This window comes from Tachyglossus aculeatus, chromosome X1 (genome assembly GCF_015852505.1).
Source record: "Tachyglossus aculeatus isolate mTacAcu1 chromosome X1, mTacAcu1.pri, whole genome shotgun sequence".
NCBI lineage: Eukaryota > Metazoa > Chordata > Mammalia > Monotremata > Tachyglossidae > Tachyglossus > Tachyglossus aculeatus.
This window is the reverse complement of record NC_052101.1, coordinates 25,222,600-25,244,364: the sequence shown is the minus strand read 5'-3', so window position 1 is coordinate 25,244,364 and position 21,765 is coordinate 25,222,600. Positions and strand designations below refer to the sequence as shown.

Sequence of the window (21,765 nt, the reverse complement as noted above, 5' to 3'; positions counted from 1 at the left end):
TTTTTTTTAACTCCTTTAAGGCAGACACACTTTCCTCAGCCTTATTCCTTGTAGTTTTGTTTGCATCTTTTTTATAGGGATCCAATTATTCTGGCAGTGATTTTACCAAAAGAAAGCAATTAATATAGTTCAGTTCTCTTTTTTGAGCGGATCAAAGCACCGATTTTTATTCCCAGCTAATAACCTCTTTTGTGCTGCAAATTTAAGTCCACCAGTTGCAGCCCCCTGGTTACCATAGTTTGAGTGTCAGGCAATTTTTAAGGACTTTTTTTCATTCTTTACCCATTTGAAAGGCCTTCCTAAACAGGGATGCTGAAACATTCAGGATGCTGCAAAAGGGAACTGCTGCATTTTCAGGAGACGAGCTACTTTGTAATACAAATAATAGCAGTAACAATAATTACAGTCTTTGTTAAGTGCTTACTATAGGCCAGCACTGTGCTAAGCACTGGAGTAGATTCAGGATAATCAGATAGGATATAGCTCCAGTCTCTTATTGGGCTAACATTCTAAAAGGAAAAGAGAACAAGTATTGAATCCCCATTATACTGATGTGGAAACGGAGGCAGAGAGGCATTAACTGATTTACCCAAAGTCAGGCAAGTGGCAAAACTGGGATTATAACTCTGGTCACCTGATTCCTAGTCCTGTGCTCTTTCCAGTAGACTATGCTGTCTCTCATAGTGGTGAATTTTATTCTATTTCATGAGAGATTCTTGCTCTTCCTCCTACACCCATTGTTTATACATCATTTTTGTCTCTCCCTTTAGATTGTAAGCTTCTTGAAGACAGGGAACATGTGGCTTGTTTCTGTTGTATGCTACAGTCCTTAGCACAGTACTTCTCTTCAGTAGGCACTCAGTCAATCAATCAATCAATCAGTCAGTGGTATTTATTGAGCATTTCCGATGTGCAGAGAGCTGTGCTAAGTGCTTGGGAGAATGTAATACAACAGAATTGGCAGACACATTCCCTGTCCAAAATGAGCTTAAATAACATTGATTATTTCCCTGACATAGATTTAATTTAGATTTTGCTAAGGTGGTCTTAGGACATATTGCCCTAAGGGACATATTTATTGAGACCAAATGACTTTAAAACAGAGGTATCTATAAGTTGGTAACAGCAGCGGTTAATAAGCAATTATTTTGTTTAACTACCCTGTTAATTCTCAATGAGTGCCTGTTAAAAACCTGTTGTATATTCTGGGTGGGTAGCAGAAGGAAATTGTTAAAGGGGCGAGTTGAGCTGGATGATTCCAATTCATCATTTTCTCCTTTGAATTTCTACCAATATTCATTCAATCGTATTTACTGAGCGCTTACTGTGCGCAGAGCATTGTAAATGTGAAAAGGCCCTTTAGTATTCTAAGAAAGCAGACTCTGGTGATTCTCTCCTCTAAACATCTCTTCTCTCATTTCCATTTTGTACCAGTGTAGGTTTGTCTTTGCTTATCCCTTGGGACATTCCGAAAACTGGATTTGTTCTCCATTTAGTCCCCAAGGGATCCGGGACTTGAGTTCCCATTCCATGTCCCTGGGACTGTGAGGGCATGTTCAGCCCACAGCCCTGGAGCGTAATGTCTTTATCACCTGTCTTCTTATTTCCCTTTTCCTTCTTTGTCGCCCTGGCACTTGGATTTGAATCTTTTATTCACCCCACTCTCAGCTGCACAGTTTATGTACATATCCATAATTTATCTTAATGTCTGTCTCCCTCTCAGACTTTAAGCTCCTTGTGGGCTGTTACATTGTACTCTCCCACATGCTTCATTGAGTGCTCCACAGACAGTGTGCTCAATAAAGGAAGCAGTGTCGCCTAATGGAAAGAGCATGAGCCTGAGAGTCAAAGGCCCTGGGTTCTAATTTCAGCTCCACCACTTTGTGTGCTGTGTGACCTTGGGCAAGTCATTTAATTTCTCTGTGCCTCAGTTTTCTCATCCGTTAATTGGGGATTGTCGTAATCGCTCTTATTTGGACTGCAAGCTCCGTTTGGTACAAGCACGGTGTCCAAACTGATTATCTTGTATCTATCCCACCTCTTAGAATGGTGCCTAGCAATTAGTAAACATTTAATAAGTACCGTTTTAAAAAAATCTTCTACCTTCCCTGTGAATGCAGAGGAATATTATCCTCTTTGATGAACAAAGGGTAGTGACACTCTTCGAAGAATCTCTTACATATTGATTGGCTCCCATTGGGTTGATCTGTTGCCAGCCAATGAATGAGAATTGTTTTATGTGGCACCAGCGGCGCTTCAATGCACTATACATGGAATATCAGGCAAACCCAATTCACAGCTGTCCAAACACCTGGGAACTTAAGCTTCTAGTCCTTATGGTGGCTGATATTTTCTCAGTTAACTGTTGCTGATCTAGTCCTTTGTTTCTTTGTTTCTTTTTAGGTGCCGTACTTGTTAGAGGTCAACACTTTCACTGCAGGGGGAGGGTCAGTCAATCATAATTATTGAGTGCTTACTGTGTGCAAAACACTGTACTAAGCGCTTGGGAGACGGAGAGGGTGGGCTGACCTAAGACCTCAAATAAATGTCTCTGCACTCATCGTAGAAGGGAGAACACATTCTTCTCCCTCTCCCCAAGGCCAGGGCAGGGGTCTAGATTTATTCATTCCCTCAGGCATTCATTCACTCATGCAGTACTATTTATAGAGCACCTACTGTGTGCAGAGCACTATGCCAAATACTGGGGAAGAATACAGTGGGGAAAAAATGAGATACGGGCTCTTTCCTTCACAAGAGGTCAGAATCTAAGAATAATTCATTCATTCATTCATTCAGTAGTATTTATGGAGCGCTTACTGTGTGCAAAGCACTGTACTAAGAGCTTGGGAAAGTACAATACAATAAACAGTGACAATTCCTGCCCACAAAGAGCTCATAGTCTAGAGGGAGGAATAAAGGTTGGAGAGGGGGTGGCGGGAGGAGGAGAAGAAAGGTAATAGAAACCCAGGAAAAGCATTAAGCCACAAAATAACACTTGAAAATTATAACGATGAAAACAATGAAGACTATCATAAGGTTATGGTTACGGGAGCTGATTTCAGGCTTCACATCACTGTGACAGGCCAGTCCAGGCCCCCACCCCCACCATGGCAACAACCATCATGCCTTTCCCATGCTCCAAAGGTTGAATGAATTGAAGCTGCTTTTCTGGTTCCCACCCAGAAGAGCACAGTCCCCACAGTGGAGGTGAGGGAGGGAGGCCGTGGAGCTCCTCAGGGCTTGCTGACCTGGGCTCTTGGCGGGTATGGTGAGCTAGGAAACATCTTTTGCCAGACTTGTCCCTCTGGGCCCAGGGCATTATTCAGGGCCATAGTCAGGAGTAAGGTCTTTGATGCTTGCTGTTGGCAGTGTATTGGTGGCAAATACTTGCTTGCTCTCATAGAAGACTTTTTCCAAAGTGCTTTCCGATCAATTATCTCATTTTATCCTTACCTCATCCTTGTAAAGAAGGGAGAAAGAGGAATTTGAGTCTCATTTTACAGATGAGGATACTGAGGCACAGATCACACAGCAGGCCAGTGGAAACACTGGCACTGGAACCCGGATCTCGTGACTCTTAGCCCGGTGCCCTTTTGACTAGATTTGGCTGCCTCTAGTCCTGCCATCCATCAATCAATCATATTTATTGAGGGTGTACTGTATGCAGACCAATGAACTAAATGCTTGAGACAGTACAATTTAACAGAGTTGGTAGATGTGCTCCCAGCCCACAGGAAGCTTATAGGCAAGGGGCGGGGTGAATAAATGATACAAATACAATTGCAAAGATGATGCAGAAAGGAGAAGGAGCAGGAGAAATGAGGGCTTAGTCAGGGAAGGCCTCTTTGAGGAGATGTGATTTCAATAAGGCTTTGAAGGTAGGGAGAGTGATTACCCGTCAGATGTGAAGCGGGAGGCAGTTCCGTGCCAGAGGTGGGACATGGGCAAGGGATCTGTGGGCATAAGTTGATCTGTGGCTGGATTACTTCCTCCATACACCTCAGTATAACTCAAAGATCCATATGGGTGACCGGAAACCGAGAGGGTGACAGCATTGAGCTTTACTACTCAGGCAGGAATTCTCCATTTGAAGCAGGTCTGTGTCTTCAGGGTAACTTCATCTCTCCTCTATGAACCCCAGGGGAACAATATGTCACCCTTGGGAGCCCCCGGAGGAAAGATTGGGTTCAGTATGTAACTATTCATATAAATCACTTTTATTTTTCAGAGGAATCTAATCTTCGCACAAAATCACAATATGGGTATTAGCCAAGGACATTATAATCATCTATTACTGAGATATAAATCTCCTGGTTATGTGACATGTATATAGTAGTACAGCCCTCTGGATTGAGGAGGAGATAGATATATATAGGTATATAGATATCAATAGGCAGATGGATATAGATATCTCTTTCTCGCTCTATACATATATATATATGTATATATATGTAAATAATGAGAAAATCTTAAGGGAAAAATATATAAATATAAGGGAAGTAGCATGGCCTAGTGTTTAAAGCATGGGCCTGTGACCTGGGTTGTAATCCCAGCTCTGCTAATTGCTTATGTGTGACCTTGGCTAAGTTGCTTAAATTCTCTGTGCCTCAGTTTCCTCAACTATAAAAAGGGGGTTAAGTCCTCCTCCCTCCTACTTAGATGGAGAACCCCTTGTTCATTCATTCAATCGTATTGAGTGCTTACTGTGTGCAGAGCACTGTACTAAGCGCTTGGGAAGTACAAGACGGCAACATATGGAGATGGTCCCTACCCAACAACGGGCTCACAGTCTAGAAAGGGAGGGCAGGAACTGTTCAGCCTGCTAAACTTGTATCTACCTCAGCGATTAGAACAGTACTTGACACATAGTAAGTGCTTAACAAATAACATAAAAGAAGGAGTCTCCAGTTCCCTAATCAGTGGTATTTACTGAACACTTACTATGTGCAGAGCACTGGGCTAAGTGCTTGGGCAAGCACAATACAACAGAATTAGTAGACACATTCCCTACCCATAGCAAGCTTGCAGTATTGAGGAGACAGAGGACACAGAGAAGCAGTGTGGCTTAGTGGAAAGAGCATGGGCTTAGGCGTCGTGGGTTCTAATCCCGGCTCCGCCACTTGTCAGCTCTGGGACTTTGGGCAAGTCACTCAACTTCTCGGTGCCCCAGCTACCTCATCTGTAAAATGGGGATTGAGACTGTGAGCCCCACGTGGAACAACCTGATTACCCAGTATCTACCCCAGCACTTAGAACACTGCTCAACACATAGTAAGCACTTAATGAATACCAACATTATTATTATTATTATTAGACATAAATATAATTATAATCCTAAATCACACCCACTAATTTTTCTCTTCTTTCAGTGTGCTATTGACAATCAATCATATTTATTGAGCATTTACTTTGTGAAGAGCACTGTAGTAATAATAATGATGGAATTGTTAAGCACTTACTCTAAGTGCTTGGGAAAGTACAGTATAACAATACAACAGAGTTGGTAGACATGTTCCCTGCCCACATCGAGTTTACAGTCTAGATATTTACAGTGTAAATATTTTTAAAATGTTTTTCCGGTCCATTGCATAGTACAGTGCTCTGCACATAGTGCTCAATAAATATGATTGATTGAATAAATGAATCCAGCTGACATAATATAGAAGCTTGTTACATGAGAATAACCACCCCAGGTCTGCTCCTGCTGGGAGGAGTTCTTCTATTCTCTTTCCAAGCCCTATGGTGTAGAGGGTGGGATCCCCAAGTTACCCAAAGGCAGTGTAAGAGTTCTGCAGAATTGTCCTGGCAGTTTTAACAGTCAGGGTATGTGTTCTGTGGCTGTTTTCCCCGAGTCAACCCTGAAATTCCACAAGCTGAAACCTTGTTACCCTGCCCCTGCTCTGTCCACCCTGTCAAGCTGAGCCCTGCTCTACCAGGATGCAGACTCTGAAACAGGGGCTGTTAAGTCATGATGAACTGTGCCCTTAATTTGTGAGCAGGCAGAGTAACCGTTAGGGAACAGACCTACCAAACCTGTCTCACTCGTGGTCTGAGGATAGTTTGAACCTCAACCTCCCCTGTTAATATGCTCGAGCATTTACCAACTCACCTTCCACACACATCTTCTCTTAGATGAGACGTGAATGCACTGTGACCTAAATTGTGCATGTTTGTGATGAGGCTGAGGCCTCTCAGCTTTCTGAGGCCTGGGCTAGTAGCTGTTAGGAGCTACAGATGTGTTTGCACTGTGTTTAAATAGGATGCTTTTGAAGGCTTCCTAGAAGTGCTTTTTTTATCCAGACGAACATCCTTTTGCCCAAGGGGATGTTGCTTCTTCCTGGTCCAAGCTCAAGAAAGAGCCAGGGTTGCCGGGTACCAACACTGGAAAAATGAGTCTTTCCAAATTCTCTAATCCCATTCATTCATTCATTCAATCGTATTTATTGAGCGCTTACTTTGTGCAGAGCACTGTAAAGTACAATTCGGCAACGGATAGAGACAATCCCTACCCAACAACAGGCTCATAGTCTAGAAGGGGGGAGACAGACAACAAAACAAAACAAGTAGACAGGCATCAATAGAATCAAAATAGATAAATAGAATTATAGATATATATGCATCATTAATAAAATAATAAATACATACAAATATACACAAGTACTGTGTGGCAGAACGGGGGTAGAGCAGAGGGAGGGAGTAGGGGCAATGGGGAGGGGAAGCAGAGTAAAAGGGAGGCTCAGTCTGGGAAGGCCTCCTGAAGGAGATGAGCTCTCAGTGGGGCTTTGAAGAGGGGAATAGAGCTAGTTTGGTGGATGTGAGGAGGGAGGGCATTCCAGACCAGAGGTAGGACGTGGGCCAGGGGTCGACGACAGGACAGGTGAGACCGAAGCACAGTGAGAGGTTAGCGGCAGAGGAGCGAAGTGTGCGGGCTGGGCTGTAGAAGGAGAGAAGGGAGGTGAGTAGGAGGGGGCAAAGTGATGGAGAGCTTTGAAGCCAATAGTGAGGAATTTTTCCTTCATACTAAGGTTGATAGGCAACCACTGGAGATTTTTGAGGAGGGGGGTGAGATGCCCAGAGCATTTCTGTAGAAAGATAATCCATAAAGTTCTCAGAATGGTAGGTAAGAAGCCAGTTTTGTGCAGATCTCAGGAGCACTCTCACTGTACTTGGGCCATTAGCCTAAGGGCTGAATTGCTTCATTAACAGCTTAGACATCATAATTCAGGAGAGAAGGAGGAGACTGGTAGGAGCTGATGGTTGGTCCATTAGATGAGAAGGCATCTGTCAGTGGGCAGTTTGAGGAAATTTTCTCTGGCATCTATCAGGATCGTCAATAAGTCTTTATTTCATGACCACAAGATGCTAAGCATTGTTCAGCTGTGTTGTTAAGCAAATATTCAAGCACATAAGTGGTAAAATTAATAAAATGTTTACACGAAGCAGGTTGGCCTAGCGGAAAGAGCATGGGCCCAAGAGTCAGAGGACCTGGGTTCTGAAACCAGTTCTGTCAATTGCTTGCTGTGTGACCTAGGTCGAGTCACCTAACTTCTCTGTGCCTCAGTTTCCTCAACTGTAAAATGGGGGTTAAGTCCACCTCCTTCCTACTTAGACTGTGAGCCCCATGTGGGACATGGACTGTGTCCATCCTGATAAACTTGTATCTACACCAGAACTTAGAATAATGCTTTTAACAAATAATAAGTGCTTAAAAATAACATAAAAACAAAACAAACAAAAAACCAAGAATGGAGTGGCCATATTTATGCCAGGGTCTTTCTATCCCATCTCTCTCCCTTCCTGGTCCCCAAAGTTGGACTTGGGTATTTTATCCCCACTGTAAGCTGTAAGCAGGGGAAATTGGGATGTGGTAGGGAATATGGTTTGCCAGAAGGTACCAATAAATCAGAAGCATAATAAGAGGATAGAATCCTAAGAAACTGAATATTTGCTTCATTTCCAGATCTTTTCATAGCCGTGGCCTCATTTCCTCATTCCTTCCCCCCAGACACATTTTTGCCCTCATTTCCTTTTTAAAGTGGAGGCACAAACATAGCTGAACAGGGAAGGATGCAAACAAAAGACAGTCTCAGTTTCAAAAAGCAAGTGTGAGGAAAGGCTATCACACTGAACTAATTCTCATTCTTCATGTGGGTCCAATTCAACATCAGAAAATACTCCCCAACTTGAGTTTCATTTTTGTTGCAGTGCTGCGAAAGAAGGTCAGATCTATGTGCAGCTGATTTTGCTCTTTCCCCTTTTCTCATCCCAACCTCATCTTCGGGTTTTGCTTAACGTTTCTGGAAATGGCTTTGCGAAGTTACTTGGACACTGCTACTCAAAAACATCTGCCCTATTCTATAGTTTTCTTGTGCCCGCTGTACTTCATCTGGGAAGATAATGGGGAAACAATGGAAAAATGAGATAAAAAGTATAATGCTTTCTAGAACTCAGAAATAGTTTGGGTTTCGTTGGTGCTGTAAGATTGGGGTTGTTTATTGGGTTGAGGGGGTTTCCTCAAGTTCATATCTACATGGTCCTACCCTTTGAACAAGATTGAATACTGGGTGGGGTGGAAAGCACTGAGTGGAGCATTTAGAGAGGAGTTTCAGGGCAACTGCTTTTATTGTCCTCTACCTGATGGGCTCCTAGTTCTCGGACCTAGATGGGTGATTCCAGGTTTTGTTAAGACCGAGCTCTAACTGCACCTGGTTCACCTGTGCCTACTGTTAGGACACAGAAAAACACTCACTAATTGAATGAAATCCCTGGTGGGTAAGCAGATGGGTCGGGGCAGATCCTAAAACCATTTTCATATAATATATTTTTAATCATTTGAAAATAGCTAATTCCTTGGCTACCCTCACCCGGTAATTAAAAATTAGACGCTATCGTTCTCTTGAAGGACACACTATTAGTTTTCATTCCCTGACCTCTGTGCTGTTGATATGTTATTATTTGAAGCAACCAGATTTTGTCTCTTCAAGTAAGTGACCTACATATAAAGTATAAGCACCAGGAGAAAATTAGGTGTTATCTTGAAGGGAAATGTACTCTAAATGTCACTTATTCTTATTAGTATTTATCATCTACAACACTAGTGACCCTGGGTATGACACTGGGGAATAATGTATAGAAAAGCTATGGTCCCTGCTATTGCAAAAGAAATGAGATAAAGCAGACATTTACACTTGAAAAGCTAACCATTTTAAATCGATTCCCGCAAGTTGGAGACTGTATTGTCTGAAGATAGATTTTTAACCCTAATAGAATGCAGTTGGACTTTGTGGTGATAGGCGTGCAGAATGAATTGTGGAGTGGACAATTTCCTAAGCATTGTTAATTGCATTTCCTGTGGTTAATTGTTTTTTCCCATCCTTACATCAATTTCAAAACCTGCCAGAGATGTAGCAACAGCATCAACCTGAAATAGGAAGCAGACTTCACATAGCTATTGTCTGATAAGAAATAGTCAGATGATTCTCCATTTTGCAAATGTTGTTATGCCCAAGCCAGAGAATTAGAAGGAAAAAAAATACAGGCTTGGTGAAAGGAACATCTAAAACAGGGATACGGTCGCAATAGCAATTAATTTAAAATAGCCAGAGCTGGGTGAGCTTTACTGAAATAAAATGAGAATTTCCATAAAGAATTGTGGGTGAATGTGGCTATTACCTCAAACAATAAAGTTGATACCCTAAAAAGGAAGTCAACCAATGCTATGGAGTAATCAAGTAGTCAATCACTTAATAATTTTTCCTGAGCACGTACTAAGTGCTTGGAGTTAATAGGCAGGATCCCTGCACTCAGAGAGCTTACAGTCTGGCAGCAGAGGAAGACAGTAAAATAGGCTACAGGGAAGCGTCTGAGGTTGAAGACATATATGTAAGTGCTGTTGGTTATGTTAGGGTTATAGCACTAACAAAGTCAAGGTGAGACAGAAGGACACAGCATTGTTTTCTGCTATTGTTTCTTTTCTGATGTGGTTAGGAAGAGGAGGTCAGGAAGGATGGGAAGGAGTAACTATTAATATTAATGAAAAGTAAACTTGGGAAACTATCCCAAGATGCAGCCCCAGGACAGAGCAGAAAAGCTGAAGAAGGCTTTTTCTAAGCTTTGGAAAAATGTAATATATATAGAAAGTCAAATGAAGCATCATAGCCTCATGGAAAGAGCTTGGTCCTGAGAGTCAGAAGACCTGGGTTCTAACCTAGACTCTGTCGCTTTCCTGCTGTGTGATTTTGAACAAGTCACTTAACTTCTTTCTGCCTCAATTTCCTCCTCTCTAAAATGGGGATCCAGTACCCATTCCCTCTTCCACTTAGGTTGTGAGGTCCATGAGGGATAGGGCCTGTGTCCAACCTGATTATCTCGTATCATCTACCCCAGCACTTGGCACAGAGTAAGCACTTAAAAAATACCATGGAAAAAGGATAGAGTATATAAAATGAGAGCAGACAGGCAAGAAAGTTGTTTTTTTAAGAAACCTAATGAGAAGAAACACTCTCCTTGGACCTCCGACTCCCCTTATGAAAGTAGTGGCTGAAAATGGGGATTGAATACTTGTTATCCCTCCCACTTACACTGTGAGCCCCTTATGGGAGAGGAACTGTGTCCAACCTGATTGACTTAAATCTACCCCAGCACTTAGTACTGTGCTCGACACATGGTAAATACTTAACAAATACCTAGTAATAACCATAATAATGTGTCAGTGTGGTGATATTTCACTGGGTGACCAGCATGGGGAATAGGGTAGTTCATTCATGTGCAGAACACTGTACTGAGCGCTTAGAAAGTGCAATGCAGCAACAAATAAAGACAATCCCTACCCATAACGGGTTCACAGTATGGAAGCGGGGAGAAAGGCTTCAAAACGAGTAGTGTACTGGTAAGAAACCATTATAGCTTGGACTAAGGGATAAGGGGAAGGGAAGAGGTTGTACAAGTGCTCAAGAGGTCTGGAATTGATTTAGGAAATGTTATTTTGGCCTAAATCCTCTCCATGAGGGGCAGGAGGTGACTGACTCCCTCTTAAGTAGGTGTTAGGCCAAGCAGGTTCACTCATTCATTCAATCGTATTTATTGAACATGTACTCTATGCAAAGCACTATACTAAGCCCAGGTTTGCAGCTGTGCCACATTACACTCATTGCTTTGGCTTGGTGGGCAAGTTGCAGATTGGTACGTAGGGGCTCATTTGCAAGTGTGCTAAGCGATCTAGGCAGCACCCTCAGTTTGTGGAGAAGTTGTACAAAGTCACACAAAATAATGCATGCTACACAGTGCTTTATTTCAAATGTTTTAATATCAATGTCCCATTGGACTGTAGACTCCTGGGGGGCAGGGATTGTGTCTACCAACTCACCCAAGTAGTTAAAACAGTGCTCTGTACAAAGTAAGCCCTCAAAAAATGACACTGATCAGTTGAATATAAAGAAACATTTATTCTTCCAGTCTGGGAAATTGCCTGGATTTCTTTTTCATTAAGAGTTTTGCTTTGTCCTCTCCGGCTTAGGTTCTGCTTAGTGATAGCAAAACAGATCCTATATAACCAAATATCAAAGGTGTTCACTGCCTCTCAAACATCTTTGTGGTCTGGGGCAGGCTGGTTCGGTTTCGTCTTCATTAAAGGGATTTAATAGGAAATGGTGGCTGCTGCCCTTGCCTTTGAAATTTCCCTTTCTGCGTTATATATTTATTTTTCATTACCTTGCCTCTTCCACAGCAATGCATCTGCTCGGACTCAATTGGCAGCTCCAGCCGACAGATGGACACACCTTTAACAATGGGATAAGGACTGGATTACCGGGAAATGATGATGTGGCAACAATGCCATCTGGAGGCAAAGGTAAGGTTATAGTTGCTGCTTGTCCTGTTAAGGTCACAGGAATTTAGAGCCCTTGCCAGCTGTACAGTTTTTAATCCAAATTTTGGAAGGTAGGCAAAAAATAGTTTATGGTCCCTTATAAATACCCTATTAAATGCTGTTTGCTGCTCCTGTTTGTTTGCTACGTTTGGCTGCGGTAATTCTGTGCTGGCTCTTCACCTGCATTTAGCAATCTGCATACCTCCACTACCAAAAATGATTTGCACAATCCTTCAGCTATTTGATGAAATCCAAACAACTAAGTGGCAGTAGCAGCAGCCGCTTCGGCAGTCGCGGAAGTGGCCGCATCAGGAGGAGAAGGAGGGAAAAACACTCCGTAGGAAGGCAAAACATCAAGCTGCCACCTCAGAGACCTCTCCTGCTGGGAGAGCTTCAGTCTCCTTGGGGAACAGGCAAAGCCTGGTAGAACAAAAAAGGGAAATACTGTAGTAACTGCCGTTCAGTCTTCAGAGAAAATAGAAAGGAGTTTGGATACCTAGTGAACAAAGCTGCCCTTCTTATAACAACATGGGGACAATAGAGATGTTTATTGAAATAATCGGGCACCATATTTTACAAAGAGGAAATCGGGGAAAGGAGAAAGAGGAAGGGAGAAATGGGGCAGGCGGGGGATTAGGGAATTGAGACATGAAGCAATGTTTAAAAGGTCATATTTAGCCATCTGGTACATTGCTCGCATAATTCAGATTCACAATAACAAATGTGGGATGATGTGATGTGGTTGCCTTTGGGACTTTCTCATACTACCTGTTGGAATGCCATCACTGACTGCATTACCCTTCCTCCTCTCCCCCCCCCCCCCCCGCCCAACTCTCCCAGTAGCCACTGGGGCACGTGCCTGAATTAATTAGATGAATGTTAAATTGGTGCCTACAGGCTCTGGTGACTCACTTTAATTGGGTTTTTAGGAAAATAAAGATTTAATTGTATAATATTTTATAAAACAACAAAATTCAATATTCTTCTTTCATGCACCACAAGTAGGAGCTGAGTTCACTATCCAGAAAGGATGCGTTGGGAAAAAATTGTCTCTTTGTCCTGTACTATACCAGGTTCTCCTGTAATGTGCGAATTGTGTTGTTGTGCTAAGGAAAACTCACCCTGTAATACTCATCGTTACAATGCTGCATAGTGATTCCCTCCATTTCTTCCAATACCACAGCATGATGTAGCTAAACAGGTTCACGATGTTGGGTGAACAGTTCCCCAATTTACTGACAGCATACCAGCCAAAATGTAAAGTGAAGCCCCCATTTTGGCAAATTGAGTGTACACAACTAACTTACTAAAGGATGGACTGTTTGGCCCCTTCCAGCCCTGGAGATGTTGGCTTAGGGTTTTATCCTGTATTTGGAGGAGCAAAGTGTCACCAGGAATTCAGCTTTCTGAAACTCTAAGATCCAGAGATGGCAAGAAGAGTACAGTAGAAGCAAAGAATGCCTTTCCCCAAATAAATATCCACCCAAATTGCAACAAACCTTCCTGGTCACAGATCGGTCTTAGTCACAAATGAATTCAGAAATAATCTACCTGGAAATCCAATCTTCTGTGAGAGATGTCTATCCGTTGGTTTGAAGGCACTCAATCAGCTCTTCCCATCCTAACGTACCTCTCTGATGTCTTACTATAACCCAACCCACACCACTATACTCCTCCAACACCAACCTACCTACTCATGGTAACTCAGTCTTGAATACCAGCCATTGGCCCACATCTTCCCTCTGGTCTGGTCCCTCTCCCGTCATGTACAACAGACAGATCACCACTTTCCTCATCTTCAAAGCTCTCTAAAATCACAGTTCCTTCAAGAGGCCTTCCCGGACTAAGCCTTCGCTTTCCCTATTTGCCCTCTCTTCTTCATCACCTATGCACTTGGGTCTGTACCGCTTGTGCATTTTGATTTTTCACCCCACCCCTACAGCAGGTATGTACGTATCCATCTGTAATTTACTGTAATGTCTGTCTCTCCTTCTAGTCTTTAAGCTCCTTGTAGGCAGGAAACACTTCTGCCAACTCTGTTGTACTTTCCCAAGTGCTTAAGTATGGTGCTCTGCACATAATAGGTGCTCAAGAAATACCATTGTTTTTATTTTAATGTCCATTCATTATCCTTTCTTTGGGCTAAGGCTCTGCAACTAAGTCTTCTTTCATTCATTCAATCATATTTATTGAGTGTTTACCATGTGCAAAGCACTGCACTAAGCACTTGAGAGGACGGTGCTACAATAAGCAGAGACATTCCCTGCGTACAATATAGTACCATGCTAGATGAGCAAAGTACACCTTTCCAGGGGTTCTAACTCTCTAGCTTTCTTTCAGTACACCAAAGCCACAGCTAGAAAATGTCACTGCAATACCCTAAGGATATTTAGCTGGTTGGAGAAGGAAGAAGCATTGGCCATCTTTTCAGTCTGTACTTTTAGGACTTCATGACTCTTTCCATCCTTAGGTCTAGTAATATCGTTAAATGAGGCTTTCGTCTCTAATAATCATTAAGTAGGGAATGTGTCAGTCAGTCATATTTTTTGAGGGCTAACTGTGTGCAGAGCACTGTACTAAACATTTGGGTCAGTACAATATAACAATATAACAGACATGATTCATTCATTCATTCATTCAATCGTATTTATTGAGTGCTTACTGTGTGCAGAGCACTGTACAAAGCGCTGGGAAGTACAAGTTGGCAACATATAGAGACGGTCCCTACCCAACAGTGGGCTCACAGTCTAGAAGGGGGGACAGAGAACAAAACGTATTAACAAAATAAAATAAATAGAATAAATATGTACAAAAAAAATAAATAAGTAGAGTAATAAATACGCACAAACATATATACATATATACACGTGCTGTGGGGAGGGGAAGGAGATAAGGCCGGGGGGATGGGGAGGGGCAGGAGGGGGAGAGGAAGAACGGGGGAAGGAGGGGGAAGAGGAAGGAGGAAGGACATGATCCCTGCCCAGAGTGAGCGTGCAGTCTAGAGTGTACCAACCATGTTACATTGTTAGATTGGACTCTCCCAAGCACTTAGTGCAGTGCTCTGCACACAGTAATCCCTCAAAAAATATGATTGATAAGTATTTTAGGAACTGAATGCCTATTATTGGAATAAATTAAAATCAACATAAATTACCTTTTAATGACTGTAGTGTGTGTTAAAGCACTTATTATGTGCCAAGCACTGTACTAACTGCTGGGGCAATAATAATAATTATGGTACTTGTTAAGCACTTACTGTGTGCTAAGCATTGTTCTAAGCACTAGGGGTAGATACAAGTCAATCAGGTAGAACATGGTCCCTATCCCACGTGTAGCTCACAGTCGTAATCCCCATTTTATAGATGAGGAAACTGAGGACCAGAGAAGTTGAGACTTGCCCAAGGCCACACAGCAGACATGTGGTGGAGCCGGGTTTAGAATCCAGGTCCTTCAGACTCCCAGTCCCATGCTGTATACACTAAGCAGGATAGACAGATCAGACACAGTCCTTGTCTACATGGGCTTGCAGTCTAAGTGGTAGCAAGAACAGTTATTGTATTGTTTTCTCCTAGGTATGTAGTACAGTGGTCTGCACGTAGCACTCAATATAAATGCCATCGACTGATCAAATCCCCAATTTACAGATGAGGAAACTGAGGCAATGAAAAGTGACTTGTCCAGGGTCACACAGCAAGATAGTGGTGAAGCTACGATTAGAACCAGATCCCCTGAGTTTTGGTTTTCAGACCTACGCTCCGTTCTGTAGGTCACACTGTTTACTCAACAACAAACACGAAAACACATCAGAAAAGGACAGATTTTACTTGTGGATCGAGTGCAACCCATAGATGAAATTCACCATCTCCCTTGGGCACAAAAATTAACTCTCGCTCTCTCATTCTCTCTATATATACGGAGAATATATCTATATAAATATAAAAAATATAAATGGAGATAATAATGGTAGCATTTGTTAAGCGCTTACTATGTGCAAAGTACTGTTCTAAGCGCTGGGGAGGATACAAGGTGATCAGGTTATCCCCCGTGGGGCTCACAGTCTTAATCCCATTTTACAAATGAGGTAACTGAGGTTCAGAGAAGTTAAGTGACTTGCCCCTGGTCACACAATTGGCAGAGCAGGGATTTGAACCCATGACCAGATGAAGCATGACCTAGTGGAAAGAGCCCACTGGGAGTCAGTGGAGCTGCGTTTTAATCCTGGCTCCAACATTTGCCTGCTTTGTGACCTCGGACAAATCAGCTAAGTTATCTTAGCCTTAGCTTCCTCATCCTTAATTTGTGAGCTCCCTGTGGGACAGGGACTGTGTGTCTGATCTGATTATCTTGTCTCTATCCTAGTGCTTAGTACAGTGTTTGGCACAGAGTAAGCCCTTAAATACTGCAATTCTTATTTTATACTTAGATAGAATCACCCAGTTCTAAAGATTGATTGGTTGTATTCTTGCAAAATCCTATGTTAAGGAAAACTTAAACACATACTTATATACATAGACCACTTCTTTTGAACTCTCTGTAATTTCTTAACAAATCAAAATCAAAACCCTTATACGCACATTTTGGCAATACTGGTGTTTGTTCCTCTTCCTCTTCTTCCTCCTTTGTAGACCATTCCAGGCTATTCTACATTTACAGGGACGAAGTGGATCAAAATCTAATGCTGATAATAGACTTTGGAGCCAAGTGAATCTGCATATTCATTCATTCATTCAATTGTATTTATTGAGCGTTTACTGTGTGCAGAGCACTGTACTAAGCGCTTGGGAAGAACAAGTTGGCAATATATAGAGACGGTCCCTACCCAACAGTGGGCTCACAGTCTAGAAGGGGGAGACAGACAACAAAACACATTAACAAAATGAAATAAATAGAATAGTAAAAATGTACAAGATATGTACAATATGTACAATATGTACATATGCATACATATGAAGCATTTGAAATTGCCTGAATCTTGCCCTCACAATCAATGTATATTTGGAAATAATGTTCTGGATTCTGGATACCACATATTTAGATACTTTCAGAGTTGTATGCGAGATTTGCAAACTTCTGCCAAACTGTATCTAAGACCTCAAAATGGAAGGACGGTCTCAGAACTCTTTATAATAATAATAATAATAATGGCATTTATTAAGCACTTACTATGTGCAAAGCACTGTTCTAAGCTCTGGGGAGGTTATAAGGTGATCAGGTAAATCCTGGTCCTACTCCTGACTTTCCTAACACCGAGCAACATCTCCTATATCCTCTCTGAATCACAAACCCACAACCTTGTCATTATCATCAACTCATTCTCTCTCATTCAACCCACACATTCAATCTGTCACGAAATCCTTCTACCTTCACAACATCTCTAGCATCCATCCTTTCTTTTCCAACCAAACTGCTACCATGCTGATCGGACAGTTCCCCCCCTTGACTGTTGCATCAGCCTCCTCACCTCCCTACCTCCTGTCTCTCCCCTCTCCAGTCCATATTTCACTCTTCCACCCAGATCATTTGTTCTGTTCACATGTTCTCTTTCCTCAGAAACCTCTAATGGCCACCCATCCACTTCTGCATCAAACAGAAGCTTCTTACCTTTGGCTTTAAGGCACTCAATTGACACTCTCCCTCTTACCCTACCTCACTGATGTCCTATTTTGATCCAGTCCGCACATTCTGCCCCTGTAATGCCAACCTAGTCTCTGTACCTTGATATGGTCTGTATCACCCCTGACCCCTTGTCTACAACCTCCGTTGGGTTTGGAATTCCCCTCCCCGTTTCATATCCAACAGTCCACTACTCTCTCTATCTTCAGAACCCTCCTAAAATCATATCTCCTCCAAGAGGCCTTCCCTAACTAAGCCTTTATTTCCCTTATCACCCTCCTCAATGCATCGACTATGAACTTGGTTTTGCTCTCCTTTAAGCACTTTGATTCCCACCCTAGCTCCACAGTACTTATGCATAGATCCTCATGCTCTACTGTTTCCCCTCTTGGTAATTTAATGCCTGTCTTCCCCTGTAATAATAATAATAATAATAATAATGGCATTTATTAAGCACTTACTATGTGCAAAGCACTGTTCTAAGCACTGGGGAGGTTACAAGGTGATTAGGTTGTCCCAGGGGGGACTCACAGTTTTAATCCCCATTTTACAGATGAGGTAACTGAGGCCCAGAGAAGTTAAGTGACTTGCCCAAAGTCACACAGCTGACAACTGGCGGAGCCAGGATTTGAATCCATGACCTCTGACTCCAAAGCCCGCGCTCTTTCCACTGAGCCATGCTGCTTCTGTAGACTGTAGACTGTAAGCTCCCTGAAGGCAGAGTTAGTGTCTACTAACTCTATGATACTGTACTTTTTCAAGTGCTTAACACAATGCTCTGCACATAGTAAGCATGCAATAAATACCGTTAAGTTATTGAGGAAGTAAGGATGGAAGTACAGTAGATTTTAATTTAACCCCAAAATGCCAATTCAATATGTTCTAAAATCCAAAATGGAATTACAAAGTCGTTTAAGAAATTCACAAATCAGTAATTTTCACGTTAAAATCTGGAGGTTTAAGAGCATCTTATAACACAGAAGCAGCGTGGCCTAGTGGGTAGACCGTGCACCTGGAAGTCAGCAGGTCGTGGGTTTTAATACTGGCTCTGCCACTTGTCTGCTGTGTGACCTTGGGCAAGTCTTTTAACTCTGTACCTCAGTTACCTCATCTGTAAAATGGGGATGGAGACCATGAGCCCCATATGGTCAAGGACTGTTTCCAACTCAATTTGCTTGTACCCACTCCAGCATTTAGTACAGTGCCTGTTATGCAGCAAGCGCATAACAAATACCATAATTATGATTACTATTATAACTAGATGGTTGGATATTGAACTGTATATAGTAGGGGACCCTAGATTTGACTGTTTACCCAAGGATCACCCTCCCATCATCCCCAAATTCCATATATTTAGGTAAACCTAATAAATTTATATTGATTACTTATCCAACATTTCTAAGAGACAATCAAGACTTATTGGCAATAAGTTAATTAAATATCACACCCCTCCTACACACCAAACATGTATTATTCTGTATACAATAATCCTTCACTCTGGTAAGGTTTTAATCAAAGAGCACCTCGTATTGCTAGGGAGGTTAATCTTATTAAGCAATTAACAGGTAAGTATCCTGCAAGAGCAAATTAAAATGTAAGCAAAATACTGCCATGAGAGCCTCATATGAGATGGAACATCGATAGAGATTTCATTACCTGGTCTTTAGAAGTGTTTACACTCCTCTTCTCTGGCTTGGAAATGAATCTAATAGGCAGAAGACCCTACACAAACTGAGATGTTAGTTGAAACAAAGCATTTGATTAATTAGTTGACAGTGAGTGTATTCTGTGGATTTTTTTTCCCTATTTCTTCTGGTTTTTGTCTTTTAAATTAAACCTTACCTTTTCTGCATTGCAGCAATGGGTGTAGGCAGTGCATGTATTATAGAGGTCACTCACAGTTTGAGGTGGGGGTGGGGGTGCTGGTGTGTGTGTGTGTGTATGTGTGTGTGTCTTTTTGGCTAAATATAATGACCACAATAACTTTTATTACAGTTGCAGAAAATTTCATTTTATAGATCAGAAAAGGGTTAGAGTTCTGAAGTGATGACATTCTGGAGCTTTTTGGGTTGTCCTGATAGCAATAGGACTGTGACTTTGTCAGAGGAGGAAAGAGTAAGGGCAAAGGTATGGAATGTGGGCAGGGAGGTAAAAGAAAAGGAGACCAGGAATTATAAAATTAAAACAGCAATAAACTGTTTGGAGTTTAGGTTTAGAGTTAATAATCCATTGGAGTTTTCTCCAAGTTTAGAAAATACTGTTGATGAATTTCTACCTTTTTCAGGGCCCTTTTATTCCCCCACAGACCTGTCTAAGCCTGGATCTGGAGGGCGATTACTATTCATTAGATGTTTTCAGAAATTCTCCATCAGAAATGCCTCTTCACTACCATTACTTCTACCATGACTATTACTACTAATAATAATAATTGTGGTATTTGTTAAGTGCTTATTATATGCCAGGGACCATACTAAGCACTGGGGTAGATACAAGTTAATCAGGTTGATCACAGTTCCTGTCCCACATAGGGTTCACAGTCTTTATCCCCTGAGGAAATTGAGGGACAGATAATTTAAGTGAGTTGCCCAAGGTCACACAGCAGATAGGTGGCAGAGCTGGGATTAGAACCCAGGTCCTCTGACCTACAGGTACAGACTCTTTCCATCGGGCCACACTGCTTCCTAATTCAGCTAGGACTCATGCAACACCATAATGCATTTAACAAAGAAGGCAGTGTTGCCTAGGAGAAAGATAATAGGTCCTGGACTCAGGAGACCTGGGTTCTAATCCCACCTCTTCCCCTGGCCCATGTGATATAGTTAAATCACCTAACCTCTACGGTTCTCAGTTTCCTTATCGGTAAAATGGGGGCGGAGGGGGGTGGGGGGGAATTGTTGCTATGCTTGCCTCAGATTGTGAAATATGAGCCCCATGTGGGACAGGGACTGTGTCCAATGTGATTACCTTCTGTCTATTCCAGTGCTGATCACAGTGTTTGGCACATGTTAAAGATTTAATAAATAAATAGACCAATATCTGTTCGTCTGTGGAACCCTGTGGTAAGGATAATGGGTATAATGCCTTCCTTTTCTTCTTTAGAAAACCTAAAATAAGTAGGTTTCTTTAGAAAGCCTAGAGAAGTAGCACGACTCAGTGGAAATAGCATGCGCTGGGGAGTCAGTGGATTTGCATTCTAATCCTGGCTCCAATCAATCAATCACATTTATTGAGCACTTACTATGTGCAGAGCACTGTACTAAGCACTTGGAAGAGTACAGTACAACAGAATTAGCTGACATATCCCCTGTCCATAACGAGCTAACAGTCCACACACCATATAACTGCTGTGTGATCTTGAGCAAGTCACTTACCTTCTCTGTGGTTCAGTTCCCTCATCTTCAGAATGAGGATTCAAAATGTGTTCTCCCTCCTACTTAGATGTGAGCCCCATGTGGCTGATAATCTCATATTTACCCCCCAGCATTTAGGACAGCGTTTACCACAAACTAAGTGCTAAACAATTCCGCAATTATTAAATCAGTAGTTTGCCCAAAGTGCACAGAGAAGGTGGCCAGCCAGGAAGAGGCTGCCCAAGTCCCAGGGTTGCAGGGCAAGCCCAGCTTCCTCACAGCCTCCTTTACCCTGCCGTAGCTTTGGCTTCTCCAGCGCCAGCCTTTTTACAACCCCAACTTTCTTGGTTTATATCTTCCACATAAACATTTATTTGTGCCTGGAGCACATTTCTTTCCTACCCTCTGAAAAAATATCCATCTTTCCAGATGGTATGCAAGTTGGAAAAAAACGGCAAAGACTATTATTCTGTGTAGAAACATGTTTCTCCACACTTGCCCTTTCAGCAAAAACTTCATAATGATTTTTGCTTGCTGTCTTAGTGCAGAGAAGAGCCAGATTAGCAGGGTTTGTAATGGCTCCTCTGGCTCCCATCAGTGTCTGAGCGAACATAGTGCAGGTTTTCAAAAGGATCCCTCACCAAAACAGAGCTTGTCCAAGGCACACGTGGCCCTGGAAAAAGCAGCCAATCTCAGAAATCTGTTCCTCCAGATCTACCCTCACTGTGCACCTGCACTGGGCTGCTTAATGGAAGTTACAGCGGGTGATCAGAGAGTTTGTACATTTGGGCAATTTTAAGCCTCTATTGTAATGGCTTGATGTGGCTAGCATCGGTGTCATAAGGCATCAACCATCCTGGGAATTTATGCAGAACATTTAACCCATAGCAGGCTTTTTTAGTATATACCAGACACTGTCCTAAGCACTGGAGTAGA

General features: G+C 42.2%; 1 protein-coding gene across 4 annotated transcripts in view; it reads left to right on the top strand.

The window, feature by feature from the left end:
- Positions 1–21,765, top strand: part of TENM2 (teneurin transmembrane protein 2) — a 921,151-nt gene that overhangs the window by 736,444 nt on the left and 162,942 nt on the right. For 3 of the 4 annotated variants that reach the window (XM_038772468.1, XM_038772467.1, XM_038772466.1), the window contains exon 6: positions 11,726–11,848. In XM_038772468.1, the coding sequence (XP_038628396.1) occupies positions 11,726–11,848 (123 nt within the window). Of the gene's footprint in view, positions 1–11,725; positions 11,849–21,765 lie in introns of those variants that run through there. The other variant, XM_038772469.1, reaches the window with a different exon arrangement.